Source organism: Vanessa tameamea, chromosome 7 (genome assembly GCF_037043105.1).
Source record: "Vanessa tameamea isolate UH-Manoa-2023 chromosome 7, ilVanTame1 primary haplotype, whole genome shotgun sequence".
Taxonomy (NCBI): Eukaryota; Metazoa; Arthropoda; class Insecta; order Lepidoptera; family Nymphalidae; genus Vanessa; species Vanessa tameamea.
The window spans coordinates 9,722,392-9,739,063 of record NC_087315.1 but is presented as its reverse complement, the minus strand read 5'-3'; the positions used below and the strand labels follow the sequence as shown (position 1 = coordinate 9,739,063).

The following is a 16,672-nucleotide window of genomic DNA, read 5'->3' as shown; positions in this document are numbered from 1 at the left end:
AACATCCCATTGTTTTGTTGAATTATTTTGAATTCTTGCGATAATGTAATTATAGATACATTGTTGATCTGCATGGCATGTGCCTGTTTCATGAAATATTTCCATTTTCATTCACGAGGTAATAATTAGTCATGATTTGTAGTAAAGTATTTCGTTAATATTTATCGAAAATAGTTTACCGATGTTTGAGGCTTAGTTGATGCGTAATTGTCATCACCATTGGTATATGTGTATACAATAAAAATTGGATGGAAAATATTTATCTTTTTTCATACGTTTATTTTATGCCTGGAGCAGCGTAGCGGAGTAAGCTCCATAATATTATCCTGTGGTGAAAACGCCTTTGCCCAAAAGTGGAACTTTTAAAATCTTGTTATAAGGTCGTTAATTTAATTACTATTTTGACTGACTTTTGAGCTATGAGCTCTACCATCGTTAAATTATTCGCTATTTATACTGTAGAGTATTATATGCGAAAAACATACTCAAATAATCCAAAGAGACCATAGAGATTTGTAAAGACCAAAAATAGATTTAAATTAGACAATATTTTCACGCTTGTCACGTGTTCGGTGCACTTTATTATGCCGTGGACGCGTGTACTGTATGACCTACTCTAATTTTATTTTGTCCACATTGTCTACTAGCGGCTTAAGTTAGGTTAAAACTAAAATTTCCCAGCCTAGAATAAAAATAGTCCACAATTATAAAACATTTTAACTTTGCCTTTTAACTAATTTTATAGTTTATGTAAAAAATATTTGAAAAATACGCCTTCGTTTTACTCGACAAAATGATATATCGATAATAAATCTCGTAATTATGATAATAATTCGTTAATTTTTATCTAGGATAGATAATAGTTTAATTCTATTTGAATAAATTATACCTGCGTACTTTACTTATTATTTATGGAGAAAAGTATCTACTGAGTTTCTTCTTAGAGCTACTTCAATAAATAATACATTGATTTTGATTTCTATTTTGTAAGAAATATCGGATGAAATTATTTTCAAACTAAACAGACAATAGCAGAATGTCTCTTTAGCTAGATAAAAAGAGCTGCCCACACGAAAAGTTGATAACGTCGCAGAATATGCATATTGTTTGAGATTCCATCAACGATTTTTAGCGTTCGTGTGCGCGCATTAATGCAATAAAATCCTTTATGAATACGTTACCAATTCACACATGTTCCCAGCCGATAGCACAGTGAATACAAAAGTACGTTCAATTTTATTCTAAAGCTCTTCATTGATTCAAACGCTAGAACGTCGCGAGGGCAGATAATATCAAGAACGTTACAAAGTCGCAACTGATGATTTAATATTTAATTAAGTGATTATAAACGAAGAATTAATTTGCATAGCGGCCTCGGTTAAATATTTTATGTTGTTTTTGGCACATCCTCATAATATTTGAAGGTTTTCGTGCAGTCACGGTGACCTGTTAATTCCTCAAATTCGTTAGGTACGGCAGTCTTTGTTCAGTAATATTTCCTGGCTAGAGGCCAAAGGACATTTGACTTGTCTAAATATGTAATTTTAATATATTTTCTATTTTTAATATTGACGATTACTTTTCTGAAAATGTATATTTTATGAGCAAGATATTTTAAATAAATGAATAATGAATAATAAATGAATAATAAATGAATAAATAAATGAATAAATATTATACATATTATCATATCCATGAATCTGATCCCAATGTAAGTAGCTGAAGCACTTGTGGTATGGAAATCAGAAGTAACGACGATACCACAAACACCCAGACCAGAGACAACATAGAAAACTAATGAAGTTTTTCTACATCGACTCGGCCGGGAATCGAACCCAGGACCTCGGAGTGGCGCACCCATGAAAACCGGTGTACACACTACTCGACCACGGAGGTCGTAAATAAATAATCGCTTCACTCTATTTTCAATCTTGAACAACCTGTGTTAAGGTTCATTATAAAATAACAGCAAACATAGATATCCATATAGCGTATGTAAATTTTCTTACAAACGCAGATCGAGCCCACGGCTATAAGTGCATAAGCTTACTGTTGTAACCGCGCAAATTAGTTGTGACGATTGTTGAAGTGTCTGAAACAGACAAAGATTTATTACTCGCACAGCTGTCGTGTTAATCGTAATAAACGTATTTAAATCTCTTTACGCGCATAAATAAGGACAAGAACAGATATTATTGTATTGTAAAGATGAAAGAAATATGTGAGAAATAACATAAATAGTAATAATATAAACAACCTATCGAACATTATTTCTATTATAAATATTTGTCGACCGAGATGGCTCAGTGGTTAATCGGATTAATCTGAAATGAGGATTGCGGATTTAAACTCAGGTAAGCACCACTGTATTTGCACGTGCTTAATTTGAGTTCATAATTCATCTCGTACAACACGAATATCCACTAACCTGCATATTCCACTAAGCAATACAGTTGAATAAGCTTTAAATCTTTTCTTCTGCTATGGAACAATTATCGACTATTACTTTAAATAATCATTTTGCTTCAGTATCATAATCATGATTAGCCTATATGAATCCACTGCTGGACATAGGCCTCCCCCATGGCGCGTTACTGAGGCCGATCTTCAGCTCTTCTCATCCATGTTCTACCAACCACCTTCCAATACATAATCACTCCACCATGCCACGGGGTATCTTACACTACGCTTGCTGATTCGCAGTCTCCACTATAGAATCTTTATTCATTTCACTTAGCAATAAGCAAAATACAAGACACGATTAATTTTAAATGATGTTTTACACGTGAAATGAAATAAATTCAAAAATGATAATAGCGTTCAATAAATCACAGCTACATTTTAAATGAATAAATTCTTTGAAATCCACACTAAAGTAAGCCTGTTCTTTTTCTTGCTGAGCGAGCAGCGATAATGATCCTGCTTATGGCATTACAAAGAAATATCTTCCAACAAAAGGGCTTATAAAGTTTAGGGTAACGTGAATAAATAAAACGAAACATAATGTTTAAAATTTATTTTGTGAAGTCTGACTTTAATAGCTTCAAAATGAAATAGCTGCGGTGACTTACAAAGGAAATAGAATTTTTCATTTCTACTTTCTAATGCCTGGAAGCGTTTACTCGAGTGATATAAATAAAATTAAACGTTGCTTTAGAAGTTTTAACGCATTTAATGTAATATATTGTATTGAAATTTTAACGATATAATTTTAATGAATGCTAAACTAATGCAGTGTTACGCTGCTCAAATCTAATTGGCGTTCTAAATGTATTACCCGATAGTCTTATAGTTTGCATCATGAAGTTCTAATGTTAAGGTAAAACTTGGTATCATAATATTTAATAGAAAAAGCTTAGAAACTTCATTAACATGGATACGTCTTTCTTTGTAATAAGTAAAATAACAAGTTTGTACGAAAGCATCAGCTTTCAGCCTCAGCCTCAGGTTCAGCGGCTCTAACTGGGTCAACTCACCCAGTTAGAGTAGCTGAACCTTAACCAAAGATTGAAGGTCAAACCCTAGCAAGCGCGTCTGAATTTTCACAAATTTCATTTTTTTCAGATCAAAATGTCATAATGTAGGAAAAAAGTTTAACCTCTTTGTGTACACGTATACTTATGAACAAACAGGCTTCAAACCATACCTTCAAAGTCTTTTCGCGTTTTCATTACAAATTCCAAATTTGAAAGTTAATACGCACACCAAAATTGACGAAACCTTTTCACCTTTCAGACGACATTACTTTTAAAAAAGTGCAAAACGTTTTTTTGCCATTCATATATAATTACAAAATACATTTCCACCTTCTTAGGATAAAAAATAATACTAAATCGTTTTAAACCAATTGAAAGAACAGATAGAAAATCTTAGATTGACATATTCCTTATATTATACACTACAAATAATTCTTGGCTAATATATATTTATATAAACAAAACAACTATTTCATTTAACTAATACCCACTTTAATATTACGACTACGCCAACTTTAAATAGGCAATTCTTTTACGACTTCATAATGAATATTGTAGATTTTATTCAAGATCAAGACCAACGATATCGAGTTACGTCCATTCAATGACAAAATTTATTAGTTTTCGAATAAGCTATACATTACTTTTACTGAACATAATAGAGACATAAAAATGAATTATGATCATTTTTTCTAGCACCCCTACAAAAACTATGTTACGCTTTGCGCAGAGAATTATATATTATATAAGTGGACCTTAGAATGTCTCAGTACTGTAACTGATGTTTTATTTATTATTGCTTTTACATAATTTCAAATATATATACTAATATTATAAATGCTGTCTGTTTCTCTGTTGCCCTTTCACGGCCACTCTACTGAACCGAATTTGATGATATTTGGTAGAAGCAAACTTGAATTTCTAGAAAGGGCATAGGCTTTTTTGTGTTTAACGCCTGACGACCAACGACTAAAATGCGAGCGAGACCGCTGGCAATAACTAGTTGTTTCATATATTTACAACAAGTAAAATTTGTTTTATTCAAATGTATTCATTTTTCCTCTTAGTGGTGCGTCGACCAGGTTTGTGAGCCTATGCCAGGCCATAGTATAGAAAACAAGAAGAATGAAGAACAAAAACCCCCCGAGTGGGGAGAGTGGGGCGCGTGGAGCAAGTGCAATGCTGACTGTGGGTACGGACTGCGCACTCGCATTCGACGATGTCGCTATAAAGGGTAAATAATTAAAATTTTAAAAATTAAAAATTACTTTTCGAGCTTAATCATATTTGAGAAACTAGGAAAATATGACAAATGCTGTCCTGCCTGTGTGCATACCAATTGTCCGTGATCAGAACGTCATCTAAAAACGATTTACGACAAAATTAATAATATAAAAGTATTCTTCGTGTCAAAATACATATACGAGTTCCAATTATAGTAGTGATCAGTCAAACAGTGGCGACTATCGAAGTCTCTTAATATCAAACCCAATATACCGATATCCATTTTAAAATTTAGTCCGTCGAACGTTGCGTAGTAATAATTTGTTTAGCGAACACGTTGTGATCTAGATAATAACATTGTGTTGTTGGCTTTTAAAATAACTTACAGCTCTTTAACATGTTTTTTTTAAGTGGCATAACAAGACTAAAACGTTGTAAATGATTTAAAAATACCAGATTAACCAGAAAACGCTGTGGACTTTTTTTTCGCTCGATGATCGTTTTATTGTTTGACAATAAATGAAAATCCTAAGACGATTGCAGAGGACCGGATAGTTTGTCTCTAAGGAATCGACTAAGATATTTTCAAAAATCCAAGCTTAGGATAATTTGAAGCTTAAACGCTGATTGGCTAATCTTGAGTTTATTTTTTGCAATGACCCAATGCGTCCAATTACGACCCATAAAATATACATATCTTTTTACTTACAGATTTTCATGAAGAAACCTAATTATTTATCATTTACGCAAAGCATTTTAGTGAAAAAAACTTAACGTGATACGTTTTCTTGTAGGTCGACCTCAGAGACGGCGTGCGAGGGTGCGGGATCGCAAGTGGCGACGTGCTGGGCGGGCGCGGCGTGCGGCTCCGCGCGCGACATGCGAGCCGACGTGTGCTTCCGACAGGCCAGCTATCTCATACCGCATCTACATCATGAAGGTATTATATTTTATTTTTTTTTATTTACTTTACAACATCCACGGGCTCACAGTCGCCCGTGCCTTTTTTTACATTTTATTTTTATAAATTGTGGCGTTATTTTATATTTTTACTGAACATCAGCAGATCTTCGGTGGACTTCGACCTTGTCGTCTTCTTGGAAGACGTGGCCCACACTGACATTTTGTTTTTTTTTTTCAATTTAAAATAATATATAAATAGTCCATAATAAATAATATATGATAATTATTATATTATATATAGTATTATATTAAATGAATATTAGTATTAGTTCCATTGCATTTAAATATTTATAAATTGCAATGGCGAAGTATAACATCGTTGGAACCTGTATGTTTCTTGTTTTTAGGGGTCAGTCGGTTTAAGTTTGGTTTTTATTAAATTTCATCAAATTCTGTTCAATTCATTTTTGAAATCGTACCAGATAGACAGACAGATAGCTACTTTTACATTTGTATGTTTAGAATAGTTTGCGTAATTAATTAAGCATGTTCTGATGGCAACAATTAATTTAATTTGTCATCACGTGCCCACGATAATTAGCCAATGATGAATACAAATGCAAGCTAAACTAATTAGCTTAGGCTTGATGTATATAATCCTATTTATCGCGTTCTTGTATAATATGATAATCAATGTGATGTGTTTGAAGTTTGAGAGTTATTTATATTTATTTACTCAGTAAAGTAAAGCCCAAATAATAATAGAATAATAATATATTATTTTTGTTTCTCTTGGATATCAGTTGTAGCTTGAAGTATCAAGAAAATTATTAAGACGGTTTAAAAATAGTGGAATATCAAATTATCAAATATTGAAATTTGAATTTCTCTTTGCACTCGATGCGATGAAACTATATCGACATTATATTCAAATTCCAGTTAAAATCAATATTTAATCGAAAATCCATAAGTCATATGAAGATTAATACTATCCGAATTATTTTCTGATGTTTTGACTATTCGTTAAGAACATAACTAATAGTGTATGACATAAAAATGGAATTATTGAGCTAAGGCCTCCTCTCGTTCTGAGAAGAAGATTAGGAGCATATTCCACCAGGGTGCTCCAATGCGCTTTGTTGGATTCATATATGGCAGAATTTGGTTGAAATTAGACACATGCACGATGTTTTCCTTCACCACCGAGCTTAAGATGAATTATAAGCACAAATTAATATTATTAATTAAAATATAGTGGTGCTTGCCTGGGTTTGAACCTGCAACCAACGGTTAAGATGTTTGCGTTCTAACCTCTGAGCCATCTCAGCTCTAAAAAGATTGACAAAAAACACTGATAATTTTCGCGAAAGTAGTGTTTATAATATTAATCTTGTGCTCGGTGCTTATACAAATAATCTCTAGGTAAATTGCACGTGACGGGAGAAATACTGCGATGTTTATCCAACATCGCGTAGAGAAATAGCGCGGTGTAATAAATTCTAGCTCTTTATAGAAAAGAAATCCAAGAACATGAGCGTGGAACAGCAGAGAACTTTTTTCATTATATTACGTCATAAGTCCTTATAATACACATCTGTCAACTATTACTTATCAAAATCACAGCTTTATTGCTCAAGCAATATGCAAATCTACAGTGAAACTTGCTCGTAAATATCTTTATGTTGAATTTCATTCATCAAGTAAAATAATAATTATTGCCTGATTTCTTAAAATTAAATTAAACATATAAGTTTCTTTTAAATATTATTACAGTATAATTGAATGAAAATAATACTCGAGTTAATATTTCTCACAAGTAATATACTAAAAAGGTACAAAATATATTTGTATTGTACCTTTTTAGTATATTAATTGCTTAAGAGAGTTCCTTAGGTTAATTTCGGTGTTATCAGTAAAATAAAAAATAAAAATTATAGCCAGAGATAATATGTTACCTCGAGGCAACTTATTTATGAAATTGTAAAATAATTCAAAATGTCCCTTTATTATCAGAATCCAAGAACTGTGAAATATGGTGCATAGACTACGCAGGCGGAGAGCCGGTCAGCTTCGGACCACTACCCGATGGAACGCCATGTAGCTACGACCGACCTTATGACATTTGCTATCAGGTATGTGCTCACGACGCTATAGACATAAAATACAAATCGACTAAAAAAAATTCGATTGGTGATTTTTTTCTCTTAAATAATCAAATCTGTAAATGTATGAGAGGTCCATGCATTTTTCCTTTTTGTTTTTTAAATGCATATTTTATGCGTCACAATCAAAATTTGAACATTATTTGGTTCTAGAACCGTTTCCTAGTATTCTTTTTATGTTTATAGCTTTTTTGTCCTAAAATGTTGTGTGGCCTTAAACGGGTAATATTGGTCTTAGGTGTTGTACAGGACACATTATTAATTAATTTAATAATTATTTTAAGGGCACATGTGTGAAAGGCCAGTGCAATGGGACGGATCCAGCCTGTGAGACTTGTCCTGACGGATACTGTAACAACAATACACACGTATACTCGAGACAACTTGGCAAAGGTAACTTTATAACCAGAAATACTATCTTCTTTGCAGATTGCTCAAGGTCGTTACTGCGGTACGCTGGTGCACTTGACGAACCGTCTCTACTGTAGGGATATACCATATATTGTTGTATAAATTGTTTTGCCATTTTCGTCAATTTAAAGTATTTCATTGCCTATGTTGAATTTAAATATGAGTATAATATGACACATAATGAAGAAATAGCTATATAGTTTTAATCCAAGCCCAATCATTCGGGTGTCAAATCGCGACGTTCCAAACAATAAAAAAAAAACTAAATTGTACCATTATCAGTTTTAAAACATGACAGAATGAGCGAACCCTTAGCATCGAGTTGAGTCGACGAAAATGTTTTATTTTATCGGTAATTACTTGTGTATAATGATATTTTCACGCAACAACAATGGTAAACTTATTTGAGTACGATTTATTATAATGATATTACATTGCCGTTTTTGTTTTGAGAGATCGTAGTCAAGTATTATGTCCTTACGTAGGGAAATCCAAACGAATTCAAAACGAGAACAATAATAGGTATAAGTTACATAATAAAAGAACTTCTACAAATAATGATACTAATGATGTAACTTAAACAGGGGAGGTACACCGTAACCGTAACATAAACAGTTAAGGAAGAGGGGCATTATATTACGTAATTGGTATTTTTTGTCCTAAATGGAGAGAATATCAATTTTAAATTATAATTGATTGAAGAATAAATATAAAATGAAAAAAATACCGCTAAGAAAGTTAAAATTCTCGGTTTTTCTGTAATACAATATGTATTTTAAATATAAACCTTCATCTTGAAACACTTAGTTTATTGTACTAAAATCCATTGCGTAGTGTAGAGCGTACAAACGACGGGAAGCAACTTTGTAACAATACAGTATAAGAAATAGTGGTAATAATAAAAAGTGAAAGTAGGTCCTAAATGTGGGAATCGTCCTCATGACCTAATATGGTACTTACAGATTTGAAGTAGTCAACATACCACCAGCCATTCTCACAAAAAAAGATAAACCATAAACAACTTACTGCGCATTTATTGATGGTTAACGCCCAAAACAGTAAAAAAGCTAAATTGTAGCATTAACAATAATAACAAATAATATCCAATTGTAAAATTATTTTCAATGCTTTCCTTTTAATTATTAACATGACATTATATTAAACAGGATGGACGCGTCTAACTGTGATCCCACATGAAGCAAATCAGCTCTCCGTTCACATCGGAACACCGGTCGCATTAAATGTAGCCATCCGGGAACGTCGCAGGGACAGACCCATCCTCGAACTGGCCAAGCACTCCAGAAAATTCGAATTGGACAATCGTCAAGATAACTACCTGAAATATGACCCGACTGTGCCACAGAACCTCCAGATAATAGAAGTGGATAGCAATGTTATTGATATTAAGGAGGGAGAACGTTTCGGGTGGGAGGGCGAAGTCGTGGCAGCTGGTAGCTTGCTGCGCTGGAGGCAGACTGAAACGGATGTATTTATATCTTCGTCATCGAAACTGCAGACTGATTTAATGATTATGGTTGGTTTTTAACTTAAGTATTTTTTTTTTTTTTACATTATTTAATATAATTTCAGCTATTATATATGTTCAACTTTTTAAATGTGCTTCACCAAACCGAGTGGGCTGAAATTATCCTACACAATTTTAGTTCTTGTACCAACAACATCTAGTATATCAAATTGTATATATATGTATTTTTCATGCTACAATATGATGAATTTACTTCTATCATTTCTATCATTTGAGGATATCAAATACTGTTTTAATATGACCTTGGATTTTATTGAATCTAATCGTCGAATCAGTAATGAATCCACATTCTGTGCAAGTACCTTTTGAATTTTCAATTGGTTAATTAAAGATCCTATAGACTAACAAGTTTCGTACGATACATTATAGTCCACAAGTATGTGCGCCTTCATAAATCCAGCATCTTCCTCACATCCATTTAAAGTTCTGGGATTAGATTCTGACCAACGGCCTCACGCGTTTTCCACAGACGAACTTACATAAACTCCTCCCATTTTAAAATCGAGGACTTGTGAAAACTGCAGATTGTATAAAAAACTAATATAATCTAACAAATTCAAACGCTCCATTACTCCACCCCTGGGGAAATAAACGAAATTAAGTCTTAAGAACTAACAAAAATATACGTTTCGAATACAAAAGGGACTGAACTATGTGACGTGAAACGAAGCGTAGCATTTGATGATGAGGGTCCGGTCCAGAGGCGGTTTAATTATTCACGGATGCTTTCAACTCGCCTTCTGTACTTAATTAGGTATTTGCTCCACAGACTTCATACGTCGATGATTCTTTTATGTTGATTTATAGACTAGGATCGCGTGTGGTTAAATTCGCCAACTTCTTTTGTTTTAATGCTTTATGTGCACATCTGTTGCAGTTCCTTATACATACAATTAATATCTAAAAAAAGGAAAAGTCTATTTTCGATGCAAAAATATCAATATGAATAATTTATAATTTTAAAAGTGAGCAATTCAACCTAATAAGAATTAATGACTATAAAAAAAAACAAAAAACAAAAAAAGTATTTAATAATATTAAAAATATTTTACGAAAATTATGAACATTGAAAGAATTATAAGTTATGTATATTCGTAAACGGTATGCCCATCTAAAACATTTTTAAATTATTATATTTGACTAACAAATCCCAGCAGACGTTGTCCTGTCTGTCCATAAAAAATACATACATACAACTGCTATTTGCTGTTCATGGTATTTGACGCTTAATAATCGCAAATGGAGATACCACCATTTATATCATATATGTATATTAATGGATGCTTGGCACTTTTAAATTTCTCGAGGATAAAACATTATATATATACACTTGTTTTTATATAATAACGTAACACAGATGTATTTTTGCTGCCTTATCATTTATGTATATTTTACGATTTTTGTATTTCTCGTCAAACACACTTCTCAAGACGGAGCTGTTTTTGTTTTGTTTCCAAGACATCACAGATAAATCTTAAATGTCTTAATCAACGACATTTAACTTAAACTCGAGCCTGTCTCTGTGGTATCTTAATTGATTGGTAAATATTAACGTGTTTTAAAATATTGTACAGGCAGTGCCCGATCACCCCGTCCCGCTGTCGGAATCCGTCGCTGTAGAAGTGTCCGTTAATTACAGCACTCCCACCGGGCGCACGAGGCCGATGGAATACAGGTAATGAAAAATATTTATTTTAAACTATAAGCGAGGTGAAGCTTACGATTTCGTATCTATATTCAGTCAGTATATTAACGAAACCTAACTAGCTTTTAAGGCTTCAGGTCCCTAGGTCTGTGCGCCTAGGGAGTAAGACCGACTGTCTTACTCCCTAGGCGCGCAAAAAGATGATAAACTTCAAAATGAATAGGGTTTTTTTTCTATATAGAATTATTGTCTCAGTATGAGCTTGGAGTAGTGAGATAGTAGTAGTATTCACAATTTCGTGCTTCGGGAACCACGTAAAGCTGTTGAACTGTTTCTGGTTGCCGTTTTGTTCAAAGATTATTATTATTTATCAATCACTTCTTAACACGGGTCATGGTGCCCAAAGTCATGTAAAATTCAATGAAAATTTTTCAAAACAATTTATTATATTTAAATATAATAAGGCTATAGTTGACAATTCTCGTGTGTACCTGTGATAGTACCTACATCCTCACAAAGAAACGAAATGTAAACCAGACATACTCTTCTCAAATTATAAACTCGACCTTCAAATTCTTCGAAATCTGTTTATTTCCAAGCACTCGCCATTCAGTCAGATAAATATTAGACTTTAGTTGTTTCTAAGAATACACTAATCTATTGAGACTGAAGTGGTTTTATCATTCAGCACTTCTATAAAATAATACCAACAAACCATTAACTACCATGAAATAAAAGTCACAAACTCGTCCAATACACACAATGATTTGTTGTTTGGGGTCTAGATACACATACAAAAACGCTAACCGTATAATAATATTTGTTATGGCTGCTGATCGAAACCGCAAACTTTAGACTAGAATTAGATATGTATGTGCCTTTTAGTGACCACTGTCCAAACACTTGTCAATTAACATTAATTTACAACTATTGAATTGTATTGAAATGATAATGCAATTTCAATTAAGTGAAATGGAAATTAGTAGCTTGAGTTAAACAATGAAAATGAAAAGAAAAATACGTAATTAGATATTTTTTTTAAATAATGATTGTTTATGATTTTGTTTGTGTCTGTATGTGTGTTTTGGTAGTGTAAATATGGCTGCAGGAAAGAGCCTACAATTGAAATAATAAATCGAAAATAATTAAGAAACATTTTTTTTTCCATTAGATTCAGTATTTGTACACACGCTAACGTACTTTACAGCATCTGAGTTTTTATTCAAATGAATTCAACATTTTGTGAATTTCAATGTCACTCTCTACACTTTTCACACGAAAATATGCACGTAACGTGTTTTTTATTTGGCTTTCATTTGTGCCGAGAGGGCACCGCGTAACGTCTAACTTGCCGTCAATCTTTGACCGTGACACATGACACGTGACGAGTCTTAAAACGTCGTAAGGTAATTGCCGTGACATAAATGCCTAATTTTATATATACTTACCTATTTTTATACGATGCATTGATGTATATTAAATATTTATTAGTATTATATGTATAAAACAATGTATGTAGGTATATCTATATTAATAATTTCGTGTAGGTTTACAATAGACCCGAGCAAAACCTATCCACAATTATAGATCGTTAGAAAATAATGAATTTTTAGTCAGGGTACGGTAAGCTTAATGGAAACTTATCCACAATAAATGATAAACCGCATTTGTTTAGTTTTATTTATTTTACCCGAGCGAAACCGGGTTTCCATCTAGTATAAAATAAACTTTCTGTATCGACTTTTGTATCGTAACATCTTTGCTGATATTCATTTATGTCTTCAAAGCGCAAGTTGACCTTTATGAAAATTCATCATAATTATTATACGGCCAATTATTAAAACTGTTCAGCTAATCCTTTACAATTAAACAGTATTACAATCTTCCAGTAACAGTTATTAACAAACGTTTAAAATCAATATTCCGTCAGATATGTTATTTATATATTTCTTTAGGTACACTTCCTGGTTTTTCTGCTTTGCCACTTCCAGGTTTTAAATTTAACGGCTTTTCTCTAATATAATATGATGTATACATATAACCTTCCTCTCGAATCCCTTGTTTAGTGATGAAAACCGCATTTAAATCAAATAGTTGAAAAGATCTAGCGGTACAGACGGCGTGAAGCGACTTTGTTTTATACTGTACATAAAAGCAAAACATACAACTTTAACGCACTAATCAAAAGTATAACATATATAGAAAAACTAAAGGCAAACATAGTCAATATATTTCCAATATATTGTGATAATTTAGCTAAATATTCTTTTAAATGTTATGTAATTTTAAGTTTAATTTAAAATTTATATTTCATTAAGTCATAAAGATTATGGTTATGATAAAATTTTAAATATCTATAACGAAGTAAGAATAATTCTATTTATAGGATAGATGTGAAATGTCGCTGCTGATAAAAGGTTTTACACCGTAATGGCTGTCCGCCATATTACATTTCTGTTACAGTAATTGACACGAGGGACTTTCAGAAAACTAACGAAACCCCATTTATCACATGTTGCAGAGTTCTGTTTATGTATCGCGAACATATATTTTTATGGTTTACTTTATGATATTTATGTACTTTTTCGTCTTTAATTAATTTTACATATCTGATGTCTTACATAACATAAACATAAACAGCCTGTAAATTTCCCACTGCTGGGCTAAGGCCTCCTCTCCCTTTGAGGAGAAGGTATGGAGCATATTCCACCACGCTGCTCCAATGCGGGTTGGTGGAATACACATGTGGCAGAATTTCGTTGAAATTAGACACATGCAGGTTTCCTCACGATGTTTTCCTTCACCGCCGAGCACGAGATGAATTATAAACACAAATTAAGCACATGAAAATTCAGTGGTGCCTGCCTGGGCTTGAACCCGAAATCATCGGTTAAGATGCACGCGTTCTAACCACTGGGCCATCTCGGCTCTTATGTCTTACAATTATACAATTTGTTTGATCGATTGTCGATTTGTTAGACAGATAATTGTCGCACATTTTGTGTCGGTAAGGAGTGGTGGAGCAAAGACGGGATAGAATGATAATAAACATGAGCATCTCATGAAGAAATCTTTCTGATCAAATTTCATTCAAGGCATGATACGACGGAAGATACAAATGTCTGACGCAGGAACACGTTTTTTGGGTTATTTCCGGATGACATTGCCGCGAGAAATAAAATATAAATACATATACTTTGCAGATCTACTCAAAACATTAAAGTCCTTATGATATGGTCCCATGGTTAAAACATGGTAATCTTAACGATGAATGCGGGTTCAACACAGACGAGCAAGTTTTATTGTGCTTCGTTTCTATTTATAATTCATTTGTGGTCAGCGTTGTGGTCCATCAAATGGCAGGTTTAATTTTATTTTAAATTAAATTAAATGTAACCTACTTGTATACAATATGCCTACCATGTATTGGAACTGCATGGTGGAATATACCCGAAGAATGAAGTATTAACAATTAAAAGTAAAAAAATAAAATGAATGTATGATTGATGTTTCTTTTAAACATTGAAAATGTATGAATATGAATATTGTTGTTCACTAATTCTTAATTAAATCAATACTCAAATTTTGTTTTAACTTCGTCTTAACTATAGACATTTTTTTATCCCTCGTTACTGTGACGGTTATAGGTGACATCATTTATAAATTGAGTTTATTTATTACTCGTGCACATCGTCTTTTTATTTTTTAACTTTTCCGGTTTGTGTGAATAAAGTTTGCCAACAGTTTAAACATTATTTTAAATAATTTTAATAATAACGTTTCATAAAATTTTTGTCAATATATTTTACATATTTTCTTATGGTTAACTCTGAACTATGCGAAGCCCTAATTTCCTGGAGATTTATTTTATTTAGAATTAGGGATAGAAATTCATTATACTTAATTATATTGTAGGTATATGTACAAACGCTTAGCATTCAAATTAATCGGATATATATGTTTATGTACGCTAACTAATATTATAAACGCGAGTGTAATTCTGTCCGCTATCCTTTCACGCTTAAACCCTTGGAAAATATATAGATTAAATTTGTTATGAAGTAGTTTGAAGCCCGAGAAAAGACTTAGGCTACTTTTCTTAATTCACTCCTCGAGGGGGTGATGTGTGTACTAAAAATAAAGTATCATAAATTTCGCGCGGATAACGGCACTAGTTCAGCTTGTACTGAATATAATTTTGTATCATCGAATGAAATAGATAGCCACACTTATTAATGCTTATATCATACATGTCAGCTACTCAGATATTAATTCAGGCACATCTGCAAAGAGAGCCTTGTTAGTAATTCTCGTGTGACCAACATCGTCGAAACCTGAGTGGATATCGTAATGGTATATCTTTATTTCAATATAAACGAGCTATCGAAACCAAAACAATATATAAAAAATATATAAAAGTAAATTAACAGCCTATAAATATTCCACTGCTGGGCTGAGATCTCCAAACCCTTTTGTGAGCTTGGAGCTTATTTCACCATGCTGCTTCGCCAAACGAGAACCTCTTACAGATATGTTTTGGTACATACAAATGAAAAAATATTCCATTCAACAAATCAATCCATTGTATTAAATAAATTAACAATTTTTTATTTTATTTTAAAATTAACTTAAAAATGGATCATAATCTTAATTAATTATGCCCAGCCTTCAAAATGGTAGTTTAAAAAAAAACTTAAATCGGTCTCTCTGTCACGCCCTGTTTTGGGATGACCTTCCATTTCTCCTCGGCACCCGTTAAATGGAACGGGGTCCCCCCTCTCATTCCCTGAAATCAGAAGCGACTGAGATAAAGTAAAGTAATAGTGATTAGTCGAACGTTTTAGTCGAATTATTTTTTATTAAACATATTTTCACAATTACTTTTATATTAAACAAATAATGTCTGAGTAACCTTATTTATATAAGTGATTGTTTTTTACTTGACGTAGTTATTTGAATGTTCGTTACTACTGTAATTAAGTGCTTGTTTTTAAGTTTTCCATCTCCCAGTTTTGTTTTTATCCATAGAGAGATGGTCCGGTAGTTAGAACCCGTAAAGTCTTGCCGAAGTTTGCGTATTTAAGTCCAGGAAGCACGGCTGAATTTTAATATGCTTTTTTTTTAATTTATAATTAGCATTAGTTCAGGGGTAGGATAACTACATACTTTATGACATTTCGGATTAATAATTAATAAATAACCACCGGCTGCAAAACTATATTTTTTATTTAAGTTTTTATATAAATCAATAAGGAGGGTCCTTAAAGTTATATTTCGTTATGTAAAATTTTAAAGCATCACAACA

At 32.5% G+C, this 16,672-nt stretch overlaps 1 protein-coding gene across 1 annotated transcript in view; it reads left to right on the top strand.

Moving 5' to 3' along the window:
- LOC113401182 (A disintegrin and metalloproteinase with thrombospondin motifs 1-like) overlaps positions 1–16,672 on the top strand; it is a 59,323-nt gene that overhangs the window by 29,606 nt on the left and 13,045 nt on the right. The window contains exons 8-13 of the mRNA XM_026640994.2: positions 4,544–4,710; positions 5,495–5,640; positions 7,617–7,735; positions 8,050–8,158; positions 9,343–9,710; positions 11,297–11,397. Of these exons, the coding sequence (XP_026496779.2) occupies positions 4,544–4,710; positions 5,495–5,640; positions 7,617–7,735; positions 8,050–8,158; positions 9,343–9,710; positions 11,297–11,397 (1,010 nt within the window). The remainder of the gene's footprint in view (positions 1–4,543; positions 4,711–5,494; positions 5,641–7,616; positions 7,736–8,049; positions 8,159–9,342; positions 9,711–11,296; positions 11,398–16,672) is intronic.